Consider the following 19361-nt stretch of genomic DNA (forward strand, 5'->3'; position numbering starts at 1 on the left):
TATACTCGAGCTAACGTAAAATCGTTGCTTGTGTTATATTATTTATAGTGTATACAGTTATGTACGGTACAAGGTAGAAAGTTGGCGAATTCTGGGTAAAACCCTCCGCTCGATTGACGAGGATTATATATTATACACATTTTCGTTTCGCCCCGGTCCTCGTTGCGAAGGGTTTAACCTTGCCCCGACCCCGTCTGGCTTTCCCCAAAGACTCTAAGGACAGGGAGAACCGTCTCCTTCGGCAATTAACAATCCTCGGTACTCGGGTCGTTGTATTATATGTGTATATATATATATATATATATATATATATATATATATATATAAATATGTATAGAGAGAGAGAGAGCTTCGACATTCGAGCGTGATGTAATAAACTTTTGATCCTTTGGGAAAAAAAAGTCTCTCGTTCGCCGTCCGCGATGTCGGGATGAAGCATCGTCCAGCTTCCACTCCCTGGAAATTACATTGGCAATAACGAGTTGAACATTACCTGCGAGTGGGTCCAGGTTCTCGGCTTCGGGCTCGACCTCGCCGACGATCCGTTGCTCGCCGAGCTTGCGACGTTCGAGCTCGGAGTCGTCGGAGCTTTGCTCGACGACTTCGGAGGCTTCGTCTGTCCCGCAGCCGCGGCCGCGGCGGCCGCAGCGGCAGCCGCAGCTGCGACGTTGGCCGCGGTCGTCGGTGGCGTCGAGCTCGTCTGCGACAACTGCTGCTGCGAGGATTGCTGGGACGCCTGTTGCTGGGTCTGCTGCATTATTTGCTGTATCAGTTCGAGCTGCTGCTTCGTAAGACCGTCGTTGTTCCCCCCGGGAGACGTGGCCGACTGAAACGACACGAGAAATCCCATGTTTTAGACGATCAATCGGAAGAGGACCGCCTTTCCGGTTGCCAGCCCGACCGACGAGTGGCGACACTTTCGGCCGCCCGTCGTAATTGGATGTATCGTTAGAGCGAGCGCTGATCAGGATTCGAGTTTCAGGGGAGATGGATCGACCGATAACGAGATCGTCACTATAATAATATTGGTTCAATTGTAATTCGATACGGTGTACGAGGCTCGTCGTCACCTGGCAAACTGATTTAGTACCGCAGCCGAACAAACTTTCGCGTATTCATCCCCGCGGTCGGTGTCGGCGAATGGAAACTGAAACTAGAACAAATTTCTGTACAACCGTGCCGAAACGTCACTTCCGGTTAGCGCAATCGCTGCTCGAAATCCGATTTAATCGTTACATTATTATTGCCGGGGGATGCCTAGTTTTTCTTCTTCAATTGAACGGCGTTCGGCTGCGGGGAATCATGATTTAGCGGAATATAAATCTGGCGAACAAAACAGCAAAAAGGAAGAAAAAAAACGCTACCAACGGCAGATAAATTCGAGGTGTATGTATGAGAAGTGAAAAATTGGGGAAAATACGTGTAAAGTCGTTGGACTTCGCCCGCAGGGACGGCAATTAAAATCAGATTCGTTAATTATTAGGGGATGCGTGATGGTGGTGGTGGTGGTGGTGCAGCGGCGACGCGAAGCCGGGAAACGAAGAGCGTTGCTCCTGTTTTATTAAATTAATCTTCGTTTAGTCAGCCGAATCCCTGCAGCACCATAGACCGACCCTCTCATTTGTCACGGTTGTAGGAATTCGGGAATTAAAGGGATTCATCGTCGTTAAACACGGTATACGGAATCTTCATTCCGAATATTTAGAGAGAGAGAAAGAGAGAGAGAGAGAGAGATCATAATTTGCCGTAAAAATTTTCGCAATTAGCTGCTTCATTCGAGATGGATTTTTTAGGAATTCTTTTCACTTGAGAATAGATTAACATAGAAAACATTAGGCTGAACTTCACGGTATAGCATCATCTATACTCTCGCATCTGTTCTTATATTCTTCTTCGGAATCCGCGTCTGTTCCAACTTTTTTCCAACCCCTCCGTATTTTACTCGCAAGCTTTTTATTTCCAACTCTGTTTCCGCCGCCGTGGCAAAGAAGAGGTAGGTACCAATTTTTTGTTCCATCTTCTTTTCGTTTTCATTCTTTCGCACCCCCCTCGCACGTCTATGTAATATACACATTCCTAGATGCGTACACCGGCGAGGATGTTTATTGTTTGAATGCATCCGTACTTTCTTTTACGAATCCGCCTCTCTCTCTCTTTATACCTGCGAGCTACGCTCGATTCTTTCTCCCTCGATGAATAAAAATATCGACGAAGTCGCTACGCGAACTTCGCTAGACGTTTGGAACGAGGGGGTAAAGGAGAAAAATCTAACGTTAAATGAAAAGAAAATCGAATGAGATTCGATAGGTTTGAAGTTGAAAATAAACATCAATGATTATATAACGAATTGAAAAATGAAATTTACGATTTACGCGTCAGCTCCGTTTCACCTTGAAGATTGAATTTTATTTGCAAATCCCAAAGAGGGAAGTACAAAAGAAACCGAGGCCAAAAAGAGAGATGTCGTCCAACGTTTTCATTTCTTCATATTTTATTTCGCCTTATTTTTGTCTCTTCGTATTTCACACAGTCGAAATAAACGCCGGAGGGAATCGGGCGACGAGGGGGACGAGGAAGGGCGAAAGGGAGGGTGAAAAGTTGACGGGAATCAAATGAAGCGAAAAGGTTTCGCCCGTGGAAAAAGATACTGCCAGAACAACGGGGCGGCGGCGTTCGTTTTATTTTACAGGCGGGATAGCTGCGGACTGTAAAAATATCTGCAGTCTTATTTTTTCGCCTAAGACGATTGAAGGTAGAACACACAATCTCAAAGAATTTCTATTCTCTATTCACTTCAATCTCTTTTTCCTCCCTCTCTATTTTTTCTTCAACATTTTCCTTCTCACGCTAAATTTCTCCCATGTATGAATTTTGGTGCGGTTAAATTAACACGGTAAAAGAATCTCTTCTACTCCTCGATCACGCCCGCCGTGCACATGTATTCACCAGAGGTGTCAATTTTCATTTGAACACTTTCGCGCGAACTTCCCCTTTCCATAAGTTTCGCCACACCGATATACCCAAGCCCCCGGCATAAGAAGAGAAGCTTCAGTCCCCGTAGAGCTGATTACGCGGTTCAAACAAAATTTTCTTCGACTCCGTTCTATACTTATATGTATAATATACTTGTTAAACCTTTGCGGCATATATTTTTCCTTGCAGTTAAATTCCTTGAAACTGGGTTTATAAGGGATCTCGAGGTCGCTGATTTGAAAAATGAGGGCAGATTTGAGAAATTTTCAAAATTCAAAATGGCGGATCGTTTCGTCGGATTCGTTTTTAGCGACCCCAAAAACCCAGGATCACCGAGTTCCACTTTTCTAGTTCCCATGCCTTTCCCGCAAATACGTTTATTCTGTAAGAACAGGCATTTTAAACACTTTGTTTACTTATAGCGCTCACTGTATTCGCGGTATCATCATAATCCTTCTTGAAACATCAACACTGATATCTTCGGAATCAAATTAGGCACGAAAAAAAAAAAAAATTACAGCGATATCTAAAAAATTGAATATAAATCTTGAATAACCGATTCGAAAAAGGTGTCCTCATGTATGAGACGATGCGTCGCAGAGGGTTAAAGCAAATACAAGGGTACACCAGACACCCGCATTCGCACAGAGGAGGCAAAAAAAGGAGCAGAAAACCTTGCCCAGTTGTATATTAAAAATTTTTTCGGGTTACCGTTCGGGCGATTGCAGGTCTAGTCAACTATAAAAACGTCTTTCACCTTTAAAGTTCGTCGCGTTATGGCCGAAAATAAAAGAGAGAAGAGCGCAGTAGAACGGAATAAAATTGAGTTGAAAAAAGAATAGAAATACAGAACTTCGTTAAATGAAATTCGACAATTCAGGAGACTTGAAGCTATACGTTGTACATACGAAGTGAAATGATCGTCGGATCGGCGTATCGCAGCGTACTCTCCCTTTGTACTGCATAATAAGGATAAGAAGCGCAATTTGTCGTGGGAAAACTGCGAGGAAAGGGGGGTGCACGCGGTAGTGTAGTAGTGAGGTGTGAATGCAGGCAAGGCTTCGTTTTACGCTTACTCGGCCCTCGCATTTCTGTGTCTCTGTTTCCCTCCCCCTCCGTCGCACCCTTTTCTCCATCCCGGTTGTAATATCCTTCTTCCCCCCTCCCCTCCTCATCTTCGTCTTCGCTCCAGCGCCGTTAACGCTTCACGACGTCGTCGGGAGTAGAAGACGTGGAAAATGACAACCGTCCTCCAGAGATGCTCCATTCTGCTTTAAACTGGCTAAATTGCCTAAATTAGGCCGCGGGGGTGTATCTCTCTCTCTCTCTCTCTCTCCCTCTCTCTCTGGGTGTTGCACGTTCCTATGTCTGCTCCAAGGGCGTATCCGGAACGCTCAAAAGATGGCCGTTCTCCTCGGGGCTTAATTGAAATATCATTCAGCGTATTTGCGAGTGTGTATGTATAGGTGTGTATATATAAATATATATATATATATATATATATATATACGCACGTTCGTGTATTATTTTCTAAATATTTTGCCTTCGTTTCACCTCGCGTCGATATTTTCCACATTCAATATCGCGATGCATGATGAAATATTATCGTATAATTCCTGCCTTCATTTTGTATTTAGGAAAGACATTAAATTCCGAGGGTATTATAAGCTACAAGAATCCGTCTTACTGTGCAAATCGGTAAATTTCGCGATCCTAAACTATCGTTTCGAAACGATGTAAAAACCTGTGTATATGAAAAATGTGTCCCGCTATTTTCCTCCATAAAAAAATAAACAACAAACGAACCGCGAAATAATCGTCAATTCATTGCGCGGGTTTGGTAGTGAAATTCAACAATTCCCGGTGCAGAGAAACAAAGGGAACCGCGTAGAAATTGAGGAGTACGCAATGCAGGAAGGGATAACGTGAATGTTCATTCGTCGCGAGGATGGAAGGGGGGGGGGGGGGGGGGGGAGGAGTGGGCTGATCGGTATAGAACTGATTTCGAGCGGGGCGAGGGAACGAGTCACAAATCAAAGTCACCCCGGGTTGCCAGGCTGCAAGCAAGGCTAGATTCAGCGGAACGCGTTCATTTGATATACAGCTAATTAGAGATCGAAATCTCTCGACTCGCGTTCGCTGGACCGGACCACCCTCCTCCCCTATCTCACACCCCCTCGCCGTCCCTCGTCGAGCTTCTCCGACGTTTTTACAACGAGCAGGCGAAAATAACCGTGGCGTTGCGCTATAAACGGGCAGACAACCGGAATGCAAGAAAATTAAGTAAATAAATAAAAAAACTTAAATAAAAAATATACAGTTACATGAGTCGTAAATTACGTATACGCTGAGAGAAGCAATCGGAAAAGTAAGACATGAAACGTTGACCGGTCCATTTCGTCATTTTCGTTCCCTTTTCCTTTTTGCCTGTGTGACAAAACGCGTCACATTCAACGACAACAACGACGATGACGACGAAAAAATTGAAATAAAAAGAAAAAATTAAACATTTGTAAATTAATTATTTTCAACGTCTGTAAAACTCGCAAAACTCGCAAAATAATTGGCAAAAATTTATCAACGCTTCCGTACTACGTTGCGTATTTGTTTTTTACGTTTAAATGCCCATGCAGCAGAAATATCGTCGAATCGTATTTGCGGTAGTATATCGAAATTAATAGCCAGGGCATATAATGTATATTTATACTACACGGATGTGGAATCGTGCGAGGTAGCTTAGGGCAGGTATTAATTTTAATTCTCAAGAATGATTGATCGGGAACGGGTCCTGACATGGGTTACGATTAATTACGTACCTCACGCCTACGCCTACAACCACTCGCAGGGTTGCTCGTATCACGTGTGTTCGATGCGGTTCCATTGCGGCCTCGAGAATAAACTACTAAGAATGACCAAAAATAATAAATCGAGTCGCGTTCGATTATAATTTTTGACTCGATTAATCGATGCATCGATTACTTTCAGCTCTGCGGCCACCGTCGCCATAAACTACCTCGCGTAGTTTCGAAATACCTCTCAACGATATTAAAACGCCCCGCCTACCTATGTTCTATGCAAATTGTAACCGTGCGAAAGCCGTTAATTTATAAAGCACACATCCACGAGTTCGCCAAGATCGCGACATAAAATTCCGCAGGTCGCCACTGTGGAACACGGGGCCAAATTCACTCTCAATTTAGCGAGAATTTCGTTTGAAACATTGCCCAGATACCACGCGTGCCAAATGGTTCTTGTCGTTTGAATACCGCGCCAAATTTTTCTCTGAATAAGAGATTTCCGATAAGACAAAAAGAAGAAAAAAAAAAAAAGAATGCCAGTCAATTTCATTATTTTACCTTCATATTTTAATCATCTTATCAGTTGCTCGAAGATTACTAGACGTAACAACTACCTGTCAACGTGTATTGCGAATTACTAATAAATAGCCGATTACGCGCAAGGACAGAGTGATATTAATTAATTGTTCGATTAATCATTCAAGCGATCATCGTTATCGAGGCAATTGTAATACGTATACATACATGTACATGCAAAACGGATTGAGGCGATTTATCGTTTTCTGCAGGAACGGACTTCTACCGTCGAATCGACGTGCTCACCTTTTTTTTTTTTTTATTGGTTTTCCCACATTTATCCGTACAGTCATAAATCATGATCCGTTCGATACTAGCTACACTATTATCACTTTTACTTTGTTGATTCGAAGATAGAAAAAAAAGAGGGTAAGAATGAGACAGAATAAGAAAAGTCAATATCAATATATAGCATAGGGTGTGTAAAACTAGAGCGAGGTGGAAGTCGTCACGATTTCGTCGACATATCGTAGCGAAAACGCGAGTTGGTTACGTGTCCAATATATGATACGAAACTCGGGTAGTTTCGCCGGAATGCAGGGTCGGGAGTCGAACGAGCCGAGGGCTGAGCAAGGGATGGATGGAGGACGCTTCCGATACCGAGAATACTTCCGTTATCTATCAGAGAATACAAGCAGCTTACCGATTCCCTCGGGACGTACAAGCGGGATGGCGGTAAGGCTGGATCCCCGATAGTCAATGTACCTGAACGACGTATAGGTAGACGCGCCTGCGTACATGTGTGAATGCAATGGCTCGTGGGCACGTGTGGTATAATAGTAACACGGGGGTTAGCAGCTGCGGAAGGTAACGTCGTCGGGGATCCGGAATAAAACGTGCGAAATGCGGTGAGAGGGAGTGGAAAAATTTTATTATACGTATATGTATTGCAACACATGAGCCGGGTTCGTCGAGCGATGAAGAAGCGATCGAGACGGGCGAAATTAAAAGACGAGGAACAACGAGTTTAACAGCGATACGTGTTTTCGGTTTAAGGCTGGTAGAACTGGACCGTTGTTACGATAATGTCAGTGGACTCGGCAACCTTATTCATTTTACAACATATGAGAGCTCTTGCGTGTCTTTTATCTGCAATGACCGCTAGATCAATAGAATGAGGAGCAAAACGGGACATTTTAATTTTTGCGTAACAGTATTATAGGAAGGAGAGAAATTTACCATGAAATTAGACGAAGACTTTCTCTCCCCAAGCGGACGATCAGTGGGAGAATTTTTCAACTTTGTCTCGATGCGAAAAGTTTCCACGTAATTTTTCAAATTTCCATTCGGAGTGATCAATTATTACAAAAGGGGTCGTGACGCGGGGTTTTGATTATACCCACGTGTGCAATAGATAAGAACTGGGTGAAACTTTTTTCACACAATCAACAGCCGCGGCATAGTTGTACATTATGCGGTACGAATACGTACCCGTCGACTCGGGGATGAAACAAGAAGGTATGTATACCCAAGTAAGCAAGCAAGCAGGCAAGCAAGTAAGTGAGTAAGTAAGTGAGCGAGTAAGCAAACAAGGACGAAAGAAAAGGAAGGAAGGAAAGCGGAGCGGTAGTGGGTAGTCTCATCTTAATGCGAATCTGCGGGATCCTGGGAGTTGTTGATCGTAATTCAAGAAGTTTTACGAGTTTTTGAATTAAAAGTCTCTGCGTCATCCCCCCCTCCCCCCCCCCCCCCCAGACCATCATTCTTCCATACCTTTTTCGTATGATTTCACCTTTTCCCCGTGGAATCCACCGCGTGTCAGACGGGGTACAGGTACATCAATCGGTACTAATATATGTATATCTTCAGACTGTTGTTACGAAGAAACGAAAAGAAAAAATTTGACGCACCTGTATCAATAACCTGAGATAATGATAATAATAATGATAATAATAATTCAGTTAAAGGACGGATGACGATGCTTCTTTGAATATTATCTCAGTTTCAGGGGACGAAGGCGAACGCATCCCTCGAGATGTATTATACCCCCCCCCCCCCCCCCCCCCCCGCATGTCCGTCTGTCTATCTCTATCTGTCTGGCTAACGAGCAAAAGCCGGCAAAGTGGCGAGGGGATGGAGAAAAAGTGCGGAGAACTGACCGTTTTTCTACGAAGACCTTAACTACACGTATACCCGGCGAGAATGCTACACGCTACACAAACACCACCGAGGACCTAACAGCAGCAGCTGCGAAGATAACCGTTCGAAATTAGAACGAATTGGATCCCGATTACCGGACGAAATCTTAGGAAGCGACCGACCGCGTTGTTTGAAATTAATGACCGAAGGCTCGAGTCGCCCACAGATTTCAACTACGGTTTTTCCTCGTTCTGCAGATCGAGGTGATTATAACCGCATTCGGAATTAACGCCGTTTTCACGACCAAGAAGGTCAAAGGCGGGGACGGGGGGAAGAACTCGAGATTTATAAGGATTCGAGGATTTTCCGAAATGAGAAACTCTCCGGGGTTCCGGGCCCCTCGTGTTCGTTCAATGTCTGCGGATAAATGCCGCGTTTGATGTTTCGCGACCGCGCCTTTTCCAGAGAGCCAATCACTCAAAGCCCGCATACTTTATTCCGTTTTCACGTCGTCTCTCGCGATTTCAGATTCGTTGGCAAATTTTTCTTATATACCTTTCCTTCCAACGTTTCTTTTACCCTTATTTCTTGCAGTAGTCGTTTATCGAGCGACCGCGTTTCAAGAGAATGACGACGACGACGATGCAAGAGATACCGCTTATAACAGGCGTTCACTAACAGCGATGGATGTCTATTTACAAAAAATTTGCTTTATCGCGGCAAGATCGATTTAAATCATACTGGCACGTATATAAAATCATATTCTGATTATGACTCTGAATGTGACGCGATTTTGGGCAAGAACGTTATATGAGAATATTATGAAAGCAAAAAAATAAAAGCCTCAAGTTTTGTGAAAAATAGAGCGAACGAGAATCGAGGTGATATAATAATTCACGGTGAAAGGTTTATGTACTCGAGGTTCGTTTTCCACGTGCGTGTAGGTGATGAATCAAAATTGGACAAGCTGAAGTTATTAAAACTATGTATGTCATGTGTGACAAAAAGTCAAAATAAAACGTTTTCACGACTGTTTTTTCACCATTTTCTTTTTTATTCATTCTACATATCTAGGTTTTTTTTTTCTTCCTCTCCTATTACATTTATATTTTTGTCGAGCTTGCAACAGAGAGCGCCGTGAGAGAGAAGGAAAGAGAAGGAGAGAGAGAAGGAGAGAGAGAAGGAGAGAGAGAAAGAGAGAGAGAGAGAGACAGGGAAATCGCGTGTGTTAGCGATACAAACGTTACACCTGTTATATGCACACTAACATGAATAACATCAAAGCAGCAGTCTCGTTTGGAATATATATATATGTATATATACATGTATATATATATATATATGATCGATGGGACGCGCGCTGCGCTTCAATTCGCGACATCAAAGCTCGATGACTTTATATCTAGGATTATACCTAGACTTGGTATGTGTTTTGCATACCCAGCTCCGCAAAGCGACTCTGGTCGGCACGGGAATGCGTTCTCCATTCGCTATTTCAGAAACATACACGAGTACCTGGAGTGCGGATCGCTAAATGGGAGCAGGTATACCCGCGTCTACGCACCGTTGCGATAATATCGTTCGAAAATCAAAGGGATAAGGGAAATTTCTCCTGCGCAAGGCAATGGAAATTTATCACAAGTAAAAAGCTCACCTTGTGCTGGTGGGCGGGGGGCGCCGGTTCGGTCGAGAGAAGCTGCTTCAGCGCCGTGTTGTTGTGGCCGTTTTGGGTGGCCGGTGGGGCCCCCGGGGTGCTCGGGGTGCTCGGATTGCTGCTCGGTGTGTTGGGGGTGTGAGGGCCGGTAGTCGGGCTGCTGGGGCTGACGCTCTCGTTCACTTTACTTCCGGCGTGATGGTTCTCCGTGTGCCTTCTGAGGCTCCTCGCGTCGCAGTAAGACTTTCCGCATCCGTCGGCCTTGCACTCGTACGGCTTTTTGTTACGATGGGTGAGCATGTGACCGTTCCTGGAGGAAAACACCGGCGACGTGAAAGAAGAAGGGTTGAAAAAGAACAAGTAAAACGAAAGGATAGAAGTATTCGACCCCCCCCCCCCCGTCCCCCCGCCCACCTTGATCATTCATTTCGATCGGAAATCCTGCTGCAGGACGAAGTGCAAACGGGTTCTGCTCGTGCACGTTTACGGGGAAACGACGGTATATCTGAACGGGCATCTAAACTACCTACAGCGAGAGGCGGCTTCGGTGTTTGTTCGGCGCTGTCGCCTCGCTTTGTTTGTGTTCGGCACCACCGGGTTTTCAGATATCTCTCCGCAGTGACCCGAACCCGAGCCGTTGTCGTTGTCGTTGTCGTTAGGCTGACATAAATTAGCGGGTTAGTCGCGGCGCGATATATCGTAACGGAAATATGTTCGAGGTTCGGAAAGTTAGGCCCGGAGAAGAGATGGGGGGAACGCGTGGAAGCCGAGCTGTAGCGAGAAGAAAATTTTCTTTCGCGATATATCCAGAGCTGTTGAACCGAATATAATTGACCGTGTTTCTCCCCCTGTGCGAAAGTTGGCGGTTTCCACCCTGCCTGGATGCCAGCAAAGCGGGTCGGGCCGACCTAATTCCATGTTAAATTGAAATTCGGTTCGAATCGGTATATCCACGATCTGTGGCTGTTGGTATTGCTGCCGTTCTACGAAGCGCGGGGGAGAAACTTGTGACTTTGAGCCAAGTGCCGGGCAGAGCGGGATGGCCTCTCTCTCTCTCTCTCTCTCTCTCTCTCTCTCTCTTTCTCTCTCTCTGTTGGCCGCAGGGTCGGCGTATTTTCTAGAACTACGCGACGGCGAGGGGAATTAATTTAGCATTTGACTGATTGCTTTGAGAAAACGCTGATCGGACGAGTTCGGAGGGTTTTTAGAATTACGCGGAGTTGGGAGGCTTTGCGGACGAGACGAGACGAGACGAAATATTTCTACAAATCGAGCAGACGGTCGAGTCGGGTGAGATCGAACCGGGGAAAAAGAAGAAGGAGACGAAGAAAAAGTCCGATGGAAAGAATTTTATGTGCAATCAATACCGAAACGTGGGTTTCCCTTTGCTTGAAAGTCCGGCCTCGGAAAGGAGAGACCCGTAAAGTCGGCAGAGTTTTCCTCTTTCTCTTTCTCTCTCGTACGCTTACCGTGTCTCTTCTCCCGCTCGGTCGGAATGGGTTTAATTTGTAAAAGCTAATTTGCTGAACTTTTAACGCAGGTACCCGCCCTGCCTCACTTTGCCTTCCCTGCGAATTATGTTTCCGATTGCCTCCGAGGCAAAGAGCGGAGAAAAGAGAGGAGAGAAGAGCGCAGAGCGAAGAGCCAACAGCCAAGAGCCAAGCGGTACGGTAAAAGTAAATGCGAAGTAGGTACGAGGGCATGGTTAAGGGAAAAGGATGAGTTATATTCCGCGACTAGAGGGAGAAGAGCAGCAGCTCTTACAATTAGTAATTACCAACTCTTGAATCATCGCGCGGAGTCGCGACTTTGTGCTTCCTGCCGTTCGTTTTTCTAGTTTCACTTCGTTTCACCGTCATTCGCCGTCATTCCTCGCATATAGCTGTACCGATCCTTCGTTAAAATGTTTTTACAACAAGAATAACACCGGCCGGATTAAAGACCGGCGGACCCCGAGCGTATTCCGGCATCCGTAACCATCAAAGGCGACCTCGCGCGTGATACAATCTGATTCTGGTGTCGGATATCAGAAAGGTTCGAGTTATTTCTGCCAATCATAGAACCGGCGTGTCCCGGTCGAATCAAACGTGGCCGCGCGCGTTCTCATCAACCGTTCGTTGCGGAAATGGAAACGACAATTGTATTAATCACGAGTGATCCCTCGACGGTACGGGGAGGGATTTTTATTTAAATCACGACCGATCGTGTTTACACGAAAGTGAGAAGAAAGAGAGAAAAAAAAAAAAAATGAAAAACACGCAAGAAAATGTAAAGAAGAAACGGAAACGGTCCTTGTCCCTCTTTGTCCGTCGTTTGTTTTCCCCTGTAGGTATACGCCTAACGGGGAGAGGATTGAATTCTTGAAACGGCCAGCCAGACTCCGAACGACTCAGGTATAAGGTAAAACGATTATGGGGGGAGGAAAAATAGAGCGAGGTATGAGGTGTACGAGTGATAAATTGATGATTAGCTTACAAGTGGTCCTGCCGCTTGAACGCCTTTCCGCACATCGTGCAGACGTACTTCCTTTCGTCGCTGTGCGTCAGCTTGTGTTTCGTCAAGGCGGACGCGTTGTTGAACACCTTACCGCAGACCTTGAACAGAAAACAGTAAACACGTGAGCATTGACCGCACGCCCGGACGACGTCCGCGTCCGCGTCTACGTCTACTAGCTGATCGCGGTGTTAATCCCCGGGGATGATGGGAGAATATATATCGCGTGACTAAAGGTAAAAGGGCGCATCCCAATCTATGTGCCCTTTTACCTTTGCAAAAGTAAAAGGGCGTATAATTTTTTTTTTTATTGCCAATCAAGTGGTTGATATATTCTAAGCTTAAAATCAAAAAAAAAAATTCCAAAGGTGAAAGGGCGTATGTCTTTAATTATACGCCCTTTCACCTTTAAGAATTCGAAATTTTGGCAATCTAAAGGTAAAAGGGCGTATAATTTTTTTTTTTTGACAGTCAAAATATGAAAAAAAAAAAAAAAGCAAAACTTTCTGTGGTCGTGAGAGCGTACGCCTTTAACTGTACACTTTTTCAAAGTTAAAACCGAAAATATATTCAAAAAACGTTAAAGTACGCGTGATTGTTCTAATGTTTTTTATTTCAAAAATAGTTGTAGAACTTAAAAACATGAAAAATTATTATATAAAATTTATATTGAATATTATTCTTATAGTTAAAAAACTTCCATATTCTAATCCCAAGAATCATTTTTTTATTATTTTTATCATTTTTTTATCCATAAGGAAAAATTTCTTAGGTATAAAAAAAATTTTTTTTTAGTGCATGTTTCGTGAAACTATTTTTCAACATTTAGTATCAAAATGAGAATTTTTCTTTATGCGCCCTTTTACTTTTAAGTATTATTTTTCTAAAAGGTGAAAGGGCGTATGTCTTGAGATACGCCCTTTTAGCATTAGGATGCCAAAAAAATTTTTTTTACAGATATTTGCGTTTCAGACGATTTTGAACCGATTGGCAAAAAAAAATTTTTTTGTACGCCCTTTCAGCATAAATCCCTACTAACATGTAGGGATATGCCCTTTTACCTTTAGGCACGCGATATTATAATATCAGGGAAAGGATGATGCAGGGGGATGCCATTTCAGGCGGATGCGCGATGATGGGCTGCGGGAGAGAATCGTTCTATTCGTACTACATCGGCAGGGAAGATCAGAGAGAGAAAGCGAGAGATGGGGGGAGAAGGTGGAGAGGATCTGAATTCGCAGAATGTGGAAACTCTCGAATCCAAGTGGGAATGGGGGAGTTCACAGGAGACTAGCGAACAGCAGAGAGTAGAATCGTGTGACTTGACTAGCTAATTCAATAGACCTCCCGACCTCCCGTGGCAAACCCAACTCAACTCCACCCAACTCCACCCATCCCATCCCAACCCAACCCAACCCGACCCGACCAGTGTCGAATCCTTTCGCCCACCTCGCCCGGCATGCAGTCCGCCGTTGCAGAGAGCGTAGCGTCGTCGTTTCTGCTCCACCTACTTCGCAACGCGCTCAACTATGTCTGCATCGGGCGGCATGGGTATTATGTAATTGCACAATCCTGTCTTTCGCGATCTCGTCTCCGTCTCCGGTCCCGGATTCTGAAAATTTTCCTCCCTCTCTATCTCCATCTATCCTTCTCACTCTCTTTTCTTACAGTCACGGAATAATTTTATCGAAATGCTTTGTGGCTGCATTGTCAAGGATTGTTACAAACATAAATACACTAGGTCTATCTATCCGGCTATCAGATCTCTATCCCTCTCCGACTCCGTCTCCAATCGGATTGACGCAAGACGATTTTCAGCCGCCCAAACACGGCATAAAATCTCCAAGGTATCTGATCTCATTTGTAGACCAGCTTAATTCCAAACCTCGCCTCGGCGGTGCAGAAACGGGATACGGGGCGACGGTAGCGTCGCGTCGTCGTCTCCGTCAGCGGCATTTCAATTTAGGGTGAACGCGCGTCGGGCGCTTTACCAAACCGCCATCCTGCAGAACTCCAAAGATCCGCGCGCCACCCCCGACCCACCCGAGAACTAAGCAAACATCATTACTTCACCACGCGCCGCCAACCCCTCACTTGCCAAACCCCCTCCGAAGGCGCGTTCATCTTCTTGAATACACGGGTAATCCGTTAGCAGTTGCATCAAGTTTTCACGCAGCCAGGAAATACACTTTCGCGAGGTGTATTTCGTTCGGATGAAGAGAAAATTTGTTTGAAATAAAATAAAGAAAATAATAAATAAAGTAAAAACATCCGAAATCTCAAGGATCGAATCGAAAGGGCGGGGTGAGGGTCATGGATCTACCAAAGCCGGGCTACGGTACCGCGGGTACAACATTGACGGTGCTTGTCAATAACGCGGTGCGGCCGTGCCGCGGACCATCGTTATTCAATTACGCAACAAGGCCGGAGGCGGTGGGTTCTTCCTCGCAGTCGGGGTTGGGAACGAGTGTGGGAGAGGCGGAGATGACTGCAGGGCAAAGCGCGGAACCGAGGGTAAAGGGTGGTAGGTGAGAGGATAGGTTTAACCACTGTCTCGCTTACGAATTCAGAGCGATCACTGCGGAGCGCTGCTTCTCTGACGGGCAGTTTTGATCGATCGCGATCGATTCCCCTCCCGCCGCCGAATCTGAATACCGAGCACAACGCGGATAGCTCTGACGAAAACTGAATATTCAACGCGACTGTTGTTTCGCTGCTGGTAATTCACGATCAGCGCCGTTTCCGCGCTTTCTTTCGTCGTACGTTGTAGGTGTTTGGCGCGGTCGCCGTTATACCCGAAGGGCGATGACGATAGTGAGGATTGATCCGACGGTGTCGGACTGCGATGATCTTATTCTACAATATTCTGCAGGTGAGAGTACCTGGCACTGCTGGGGTCCTTGTCTGTTCGGCGAGGAGGCCTTCGGCCGCTGCTTCTTCACTCCTAGTTTACCCGGCTCTCCCGTCCCGGACCTCGACTCCTCGCCACTGCCTGAAATGAATAACCATATGGTAGAGAAGCGGTAAACGTTGCACGATGCGCACAGGCCAACAACTAACTCGGGTTTTTCCACTCCGAGTTTACGGTGAGGTGTAAAAAGACGGTTAAAAAGTAGGGGAACGTCTCGATTTGACAAACGGTCTCGGTAGGAGTTTCTTGCCGGGAGAGGGGATTTCGACGTAGCTTCCTTCTTCCCGGGCTTATACAAGATTGATCGCCAAGGACGAGACGGATCCAACCGCCGGACGTACGAACCTACGACTCGCAAAGCTCCAACGGAACACGGAGGCTTGCCTCGACCCTCGATTACCGAGCGAAGCTCCGAATAGTTGTCCGATGTCTCCTGAGTAGGTGGGTATTATAGGTACGACGAAACGCAGCTTATTGAACGACAGTGCAACGCCTGACGGGAAGATCGACGGTGACACAGATGATAGTTGGTAAGGACACGGTGGGAGGTTAAGTTTGGACCAAGTGGCTCGTCGACGGTGACACGGAACGGAGAGCGGGAAACTTAATCTCGGGCACGTCGGGCACGTCAAGCACCTGAGCAGACGGAGAGAGAGAGAGAGAGAGAGGAATGCAGCGTCTTGGCTCCGGCAGAAGCCATGGCATTAAAACAAAGCGTCCGTCCCCGCCGCTCCGCTCCGCTGCAAAGCTGCTCCCCTGTTACGGGGATAATTAATTAGCCAGTCTGGTTGAGAAGACGGAGTGAGACGGATCCAGCCGCCGTTCGACCTCCCTGCTGCCGTCGCGAATTCGACCAACGAAGACCGATGCACTTTACTATTCTCGGTTAACCGATAACCCCACGGACGAGCACCAGAAACTTGCTGTAACCTCGTTGAGGAGGAGAAATGGGTTTAGGACTGCGTGTTTTTTTAGTAATTTTAAGGAAAATTTTTATTTATTTTTCTTTCGGCAAGAAAGGAAAAGGAAATTGCACAAGAGCCAGATGCTGTTGCGTTACCGCTGAAATACTCACTATTTATCGAAAAAAACTACGCGATCTGGAATTCAATATTATTGTTATATCAGGGACAATTCACAAAGTATCGATCAAACCGGAAATATCAATTTCTGAACCTTGATCGATGATTTGCGAAATGTCTCATTAATGTGAAATGGCGGCCAAAATTCGGCAAAACAGATATTACGCGAAATCAGATTCTGCATTGACTCTTTTGGAAAACTGTTGTCTTTTGCCCCTCGACAAAAGGTATTCTCTATACGGTTAAGTGGAAAACTGGGAACAAAACAATGAAACTTGCGAGTTTGGTCCTTGGAAGAACGAACTGCCGGTACAAAGAGATAATCCGTATTGTTTTCTAAAGCAAGATAAAGTTGATAGTATACAATCTGTACAAGGCTGTATAGTCATGGACTAGCTTTCGTTCTATCGAATCTTTGTAATTCTCTCGCTTCTTGAAACTTTTCCCAATCGTTAGCAGATAACACAGCCTACCGTTTTCAGCGTCTTGAATGAAAGAAAAAAAGTTAAACGCAGACAAAAGTAAAAGAGAGAAAACTGTTAACTTTTCGCTGCCAGCATTTTTCTTCGAGATTCCTATCGTCAACTGTGTACAACGCGTTTTATCGCCTCGTTGAAATTGGACCAGCGAACAATCTGAGCTAACTAAGCGCGAGGTGTGAAAAAAAAAAAAAAAAATAAAAGAAAAACGAATCGAGGTATAGGCATTAGGTACTCAGAGTATAACACTACCTTCATTACGAAACTCTAGAGCTATTTCTTTTTTATTTCATTTAATTATTAATTTATGCAATTAATCCGAAGCCCTGCGCATACCTATAATAACGTGTACGATTTGATCGGTTATATCATTTTTTTATTTTCTTTTACGACGTTTCCCTCGACCGACCGATGGACGCGTGCTCGTGTCAAAATTCACATACGTTCGCACGAAACACGTCCACAGTCAGTCAATACGACGGAGCTGTTCTGAAGCGGAGAAAGAAAAACATCATTTCCATAATAGCTTTCGACGCTTAGGCCGCGATCGACGCAATTCTGGCTCCTCGTACTTTTTCCTACTTTCGCTATAGCGTGCGAGCGAAGGCGAGTATTTGTACTCGCACACATGTGAGGAAAATAATAGCTTTGGTGCCAAAATAATAGTCCGAATATATCAGGATGGCTTCGTTTCTATCTATTTCATCTCACTCTCTTCCACCTTCGTTCGTACACGTAGGTATTTATTTACCTACATGTGTAGTTCTATATGCCTGTAGGTGTATACCGAGGCGAGTAACATCGATTTTTACCTTTGCACCGAAGAATTTTCACCGCGTAGGTAATATTTTCACTCCCTTATACGTTATGTATATGTACAATATTATCGAACGCAGGTTTTAAAGCCGCGCAGCCACAAAGAAGTTTCTGTCGTACCGAAACGTACTACTGTACGAATAATAATATTACCTCACCTATCAGAAAATTTTCAAAGAAAGTTGCAAATCCTCATTACGTTTGTCTCTTCGAAATGAATTTTTTAGCACATCGTTTACCCCGCGAGCAATGTCAAGCATTTAGCATTTTGCGGTCAACGTTCAGTAGAGAATAAAGGAAAAGAAGATCCGCAGGCCGGAGAAGGGAAAACCGTCGGCGGTCGGTAGTGCATCAAAGTCTGTGCCTTGCGTCCTAGGATCCTAGAAGGGCTCGAGGTATTGCCCTAGATTTATCGCGGGCGCGTATATAAAAATGATGATATAGAGTGGATATTCGGTGGGAAGACGAGGCTGCCGAAGGGGAAAAGAGGGGGCGGGAGGGGGAGGGCCGAGTCCCAATTTATAATATTTATCGCCCGAAGCCGATAGGTAATGGAATTTGGCCGGTAGCACGTATGGCCGCCGCAGCCCTAAATCCCGAATGGCAGAGCGGAACGAGGCGGGCGGACTGCTCGCTGCTGGTGCACAGACCCTGCTAGACGTAGGTTCTAGTAATATTCCTCGTAAATACGACGAGCAGGTAGGTGGGTATAAATATTCCCGCCCCTCCTAAATTCACACCTACATCTCTTTTATTACAGCTTCTACGATTGTCTAAAAGCTGAACGAGAAATACTATCCTGGGTTCCTGTGTATGCGTACTTATATGATTTTTTGCATCTCACTCTCACGCAGCTATGTAAGTGAAATTCTTGGCAAGCAATTAATTTCTCTCTCAATATTTTTCTTAATTTTTTTTATTTATTTTTTTTGCCTCATTTTTGATCCTCATAATATCGAATACACGCGTGTGAAATTGAATAGAAAATATTGATTTTTTTCTTGAATTTATTTATTTATTTTCAAACGCAAAGCTGAACTAGCCTCACCCTATTTTAATGGCTGCGCGGTTTTCAATTACTCCGTGCCTGAAACGAATTAGCGAAGGATGAGGATGTGTACAGCAAAGAGTTACGGCATGCATAACCCCGTACGTGTACACACGAGATGAGTGCGGTTTGATTCGAAAAACGTCAGGGCACACATCTCGAGTATGTATATAAATTTACGACTGCAGGTTTGGCTCAACGCGCAACGTGGCGTAAATCACGATCGGGGGCCAGTTTTTACGCGTCGGGATCGATCCTGGCTGTCTCTGCCCCGTGAATTTCAATCGTGGATATGGTGAATATAACGAGCGGTTTCGATGTGAAGTGAAATATCGAAAAATAAGAAAAAGAAAACAAACACTGCACCGAACATTGGACCGTTATGTAATATCGAGTTGCTTGCAAATGTAGAAGCAGAATGGCCGTAGATTGATGTCGTTGCGCTGTAAGGA

The 19361-nt window shown here is 45.0% G+C and overlaps 1 protein-coding gene across 10 annotated transcripts in view; it reads right to left on the reverse strand.

Annotated features, from left to right (window-relative positions):
* The window catches only part of LOC124216189 (zinc finger protein 541), a 183196-nt gene that overhangs the window by 28260 nt on the left and 135575 nt on the right, over positions 1-19361 (reverse strand). For 7 of the 10 annotated variants that reach the window (XM_046620415.2, XM_046620410.2, XM_046620411.2 and 4 more), the window contains 4 exons: positions 15456-15565; positions 12556-12674; positions 10081-10390; positions 494-826 (listed from right to left, as the gene is read on the reverse strand). In XM_046620415.2, the coding sequence (XP_046476371.1) occupies positions 494-826; positions 10081-10390; positions 12556-12674; positions 15456-15565 (872 nt within the window). Of the gene's footprint in view, positions 1-493; positions 827-10080; positions 10391-12555; positions 12675-15455; positions 15566-19361 lie in introns of those variants that run through there. The other 3 variants (XM_069135452.1, XM_069135453.1, XM_069135454.1) reach the window with 3 other exon arrangements.

This window comes from Neodiprion pinetum, chromosome 4 (assembly GCF_021155775.2).
Source record: "Neodiprion pinetum isolate iyNeoPine1 chromosome 4, iyNeoPine1.2, whole genome shotgun sequence".
NCBI lineage: Eukaryota > Metazoa > Arthropoda > Insecta > Hymenoptera > Diprionidae > Neodiprion > Neodiprion pinetum.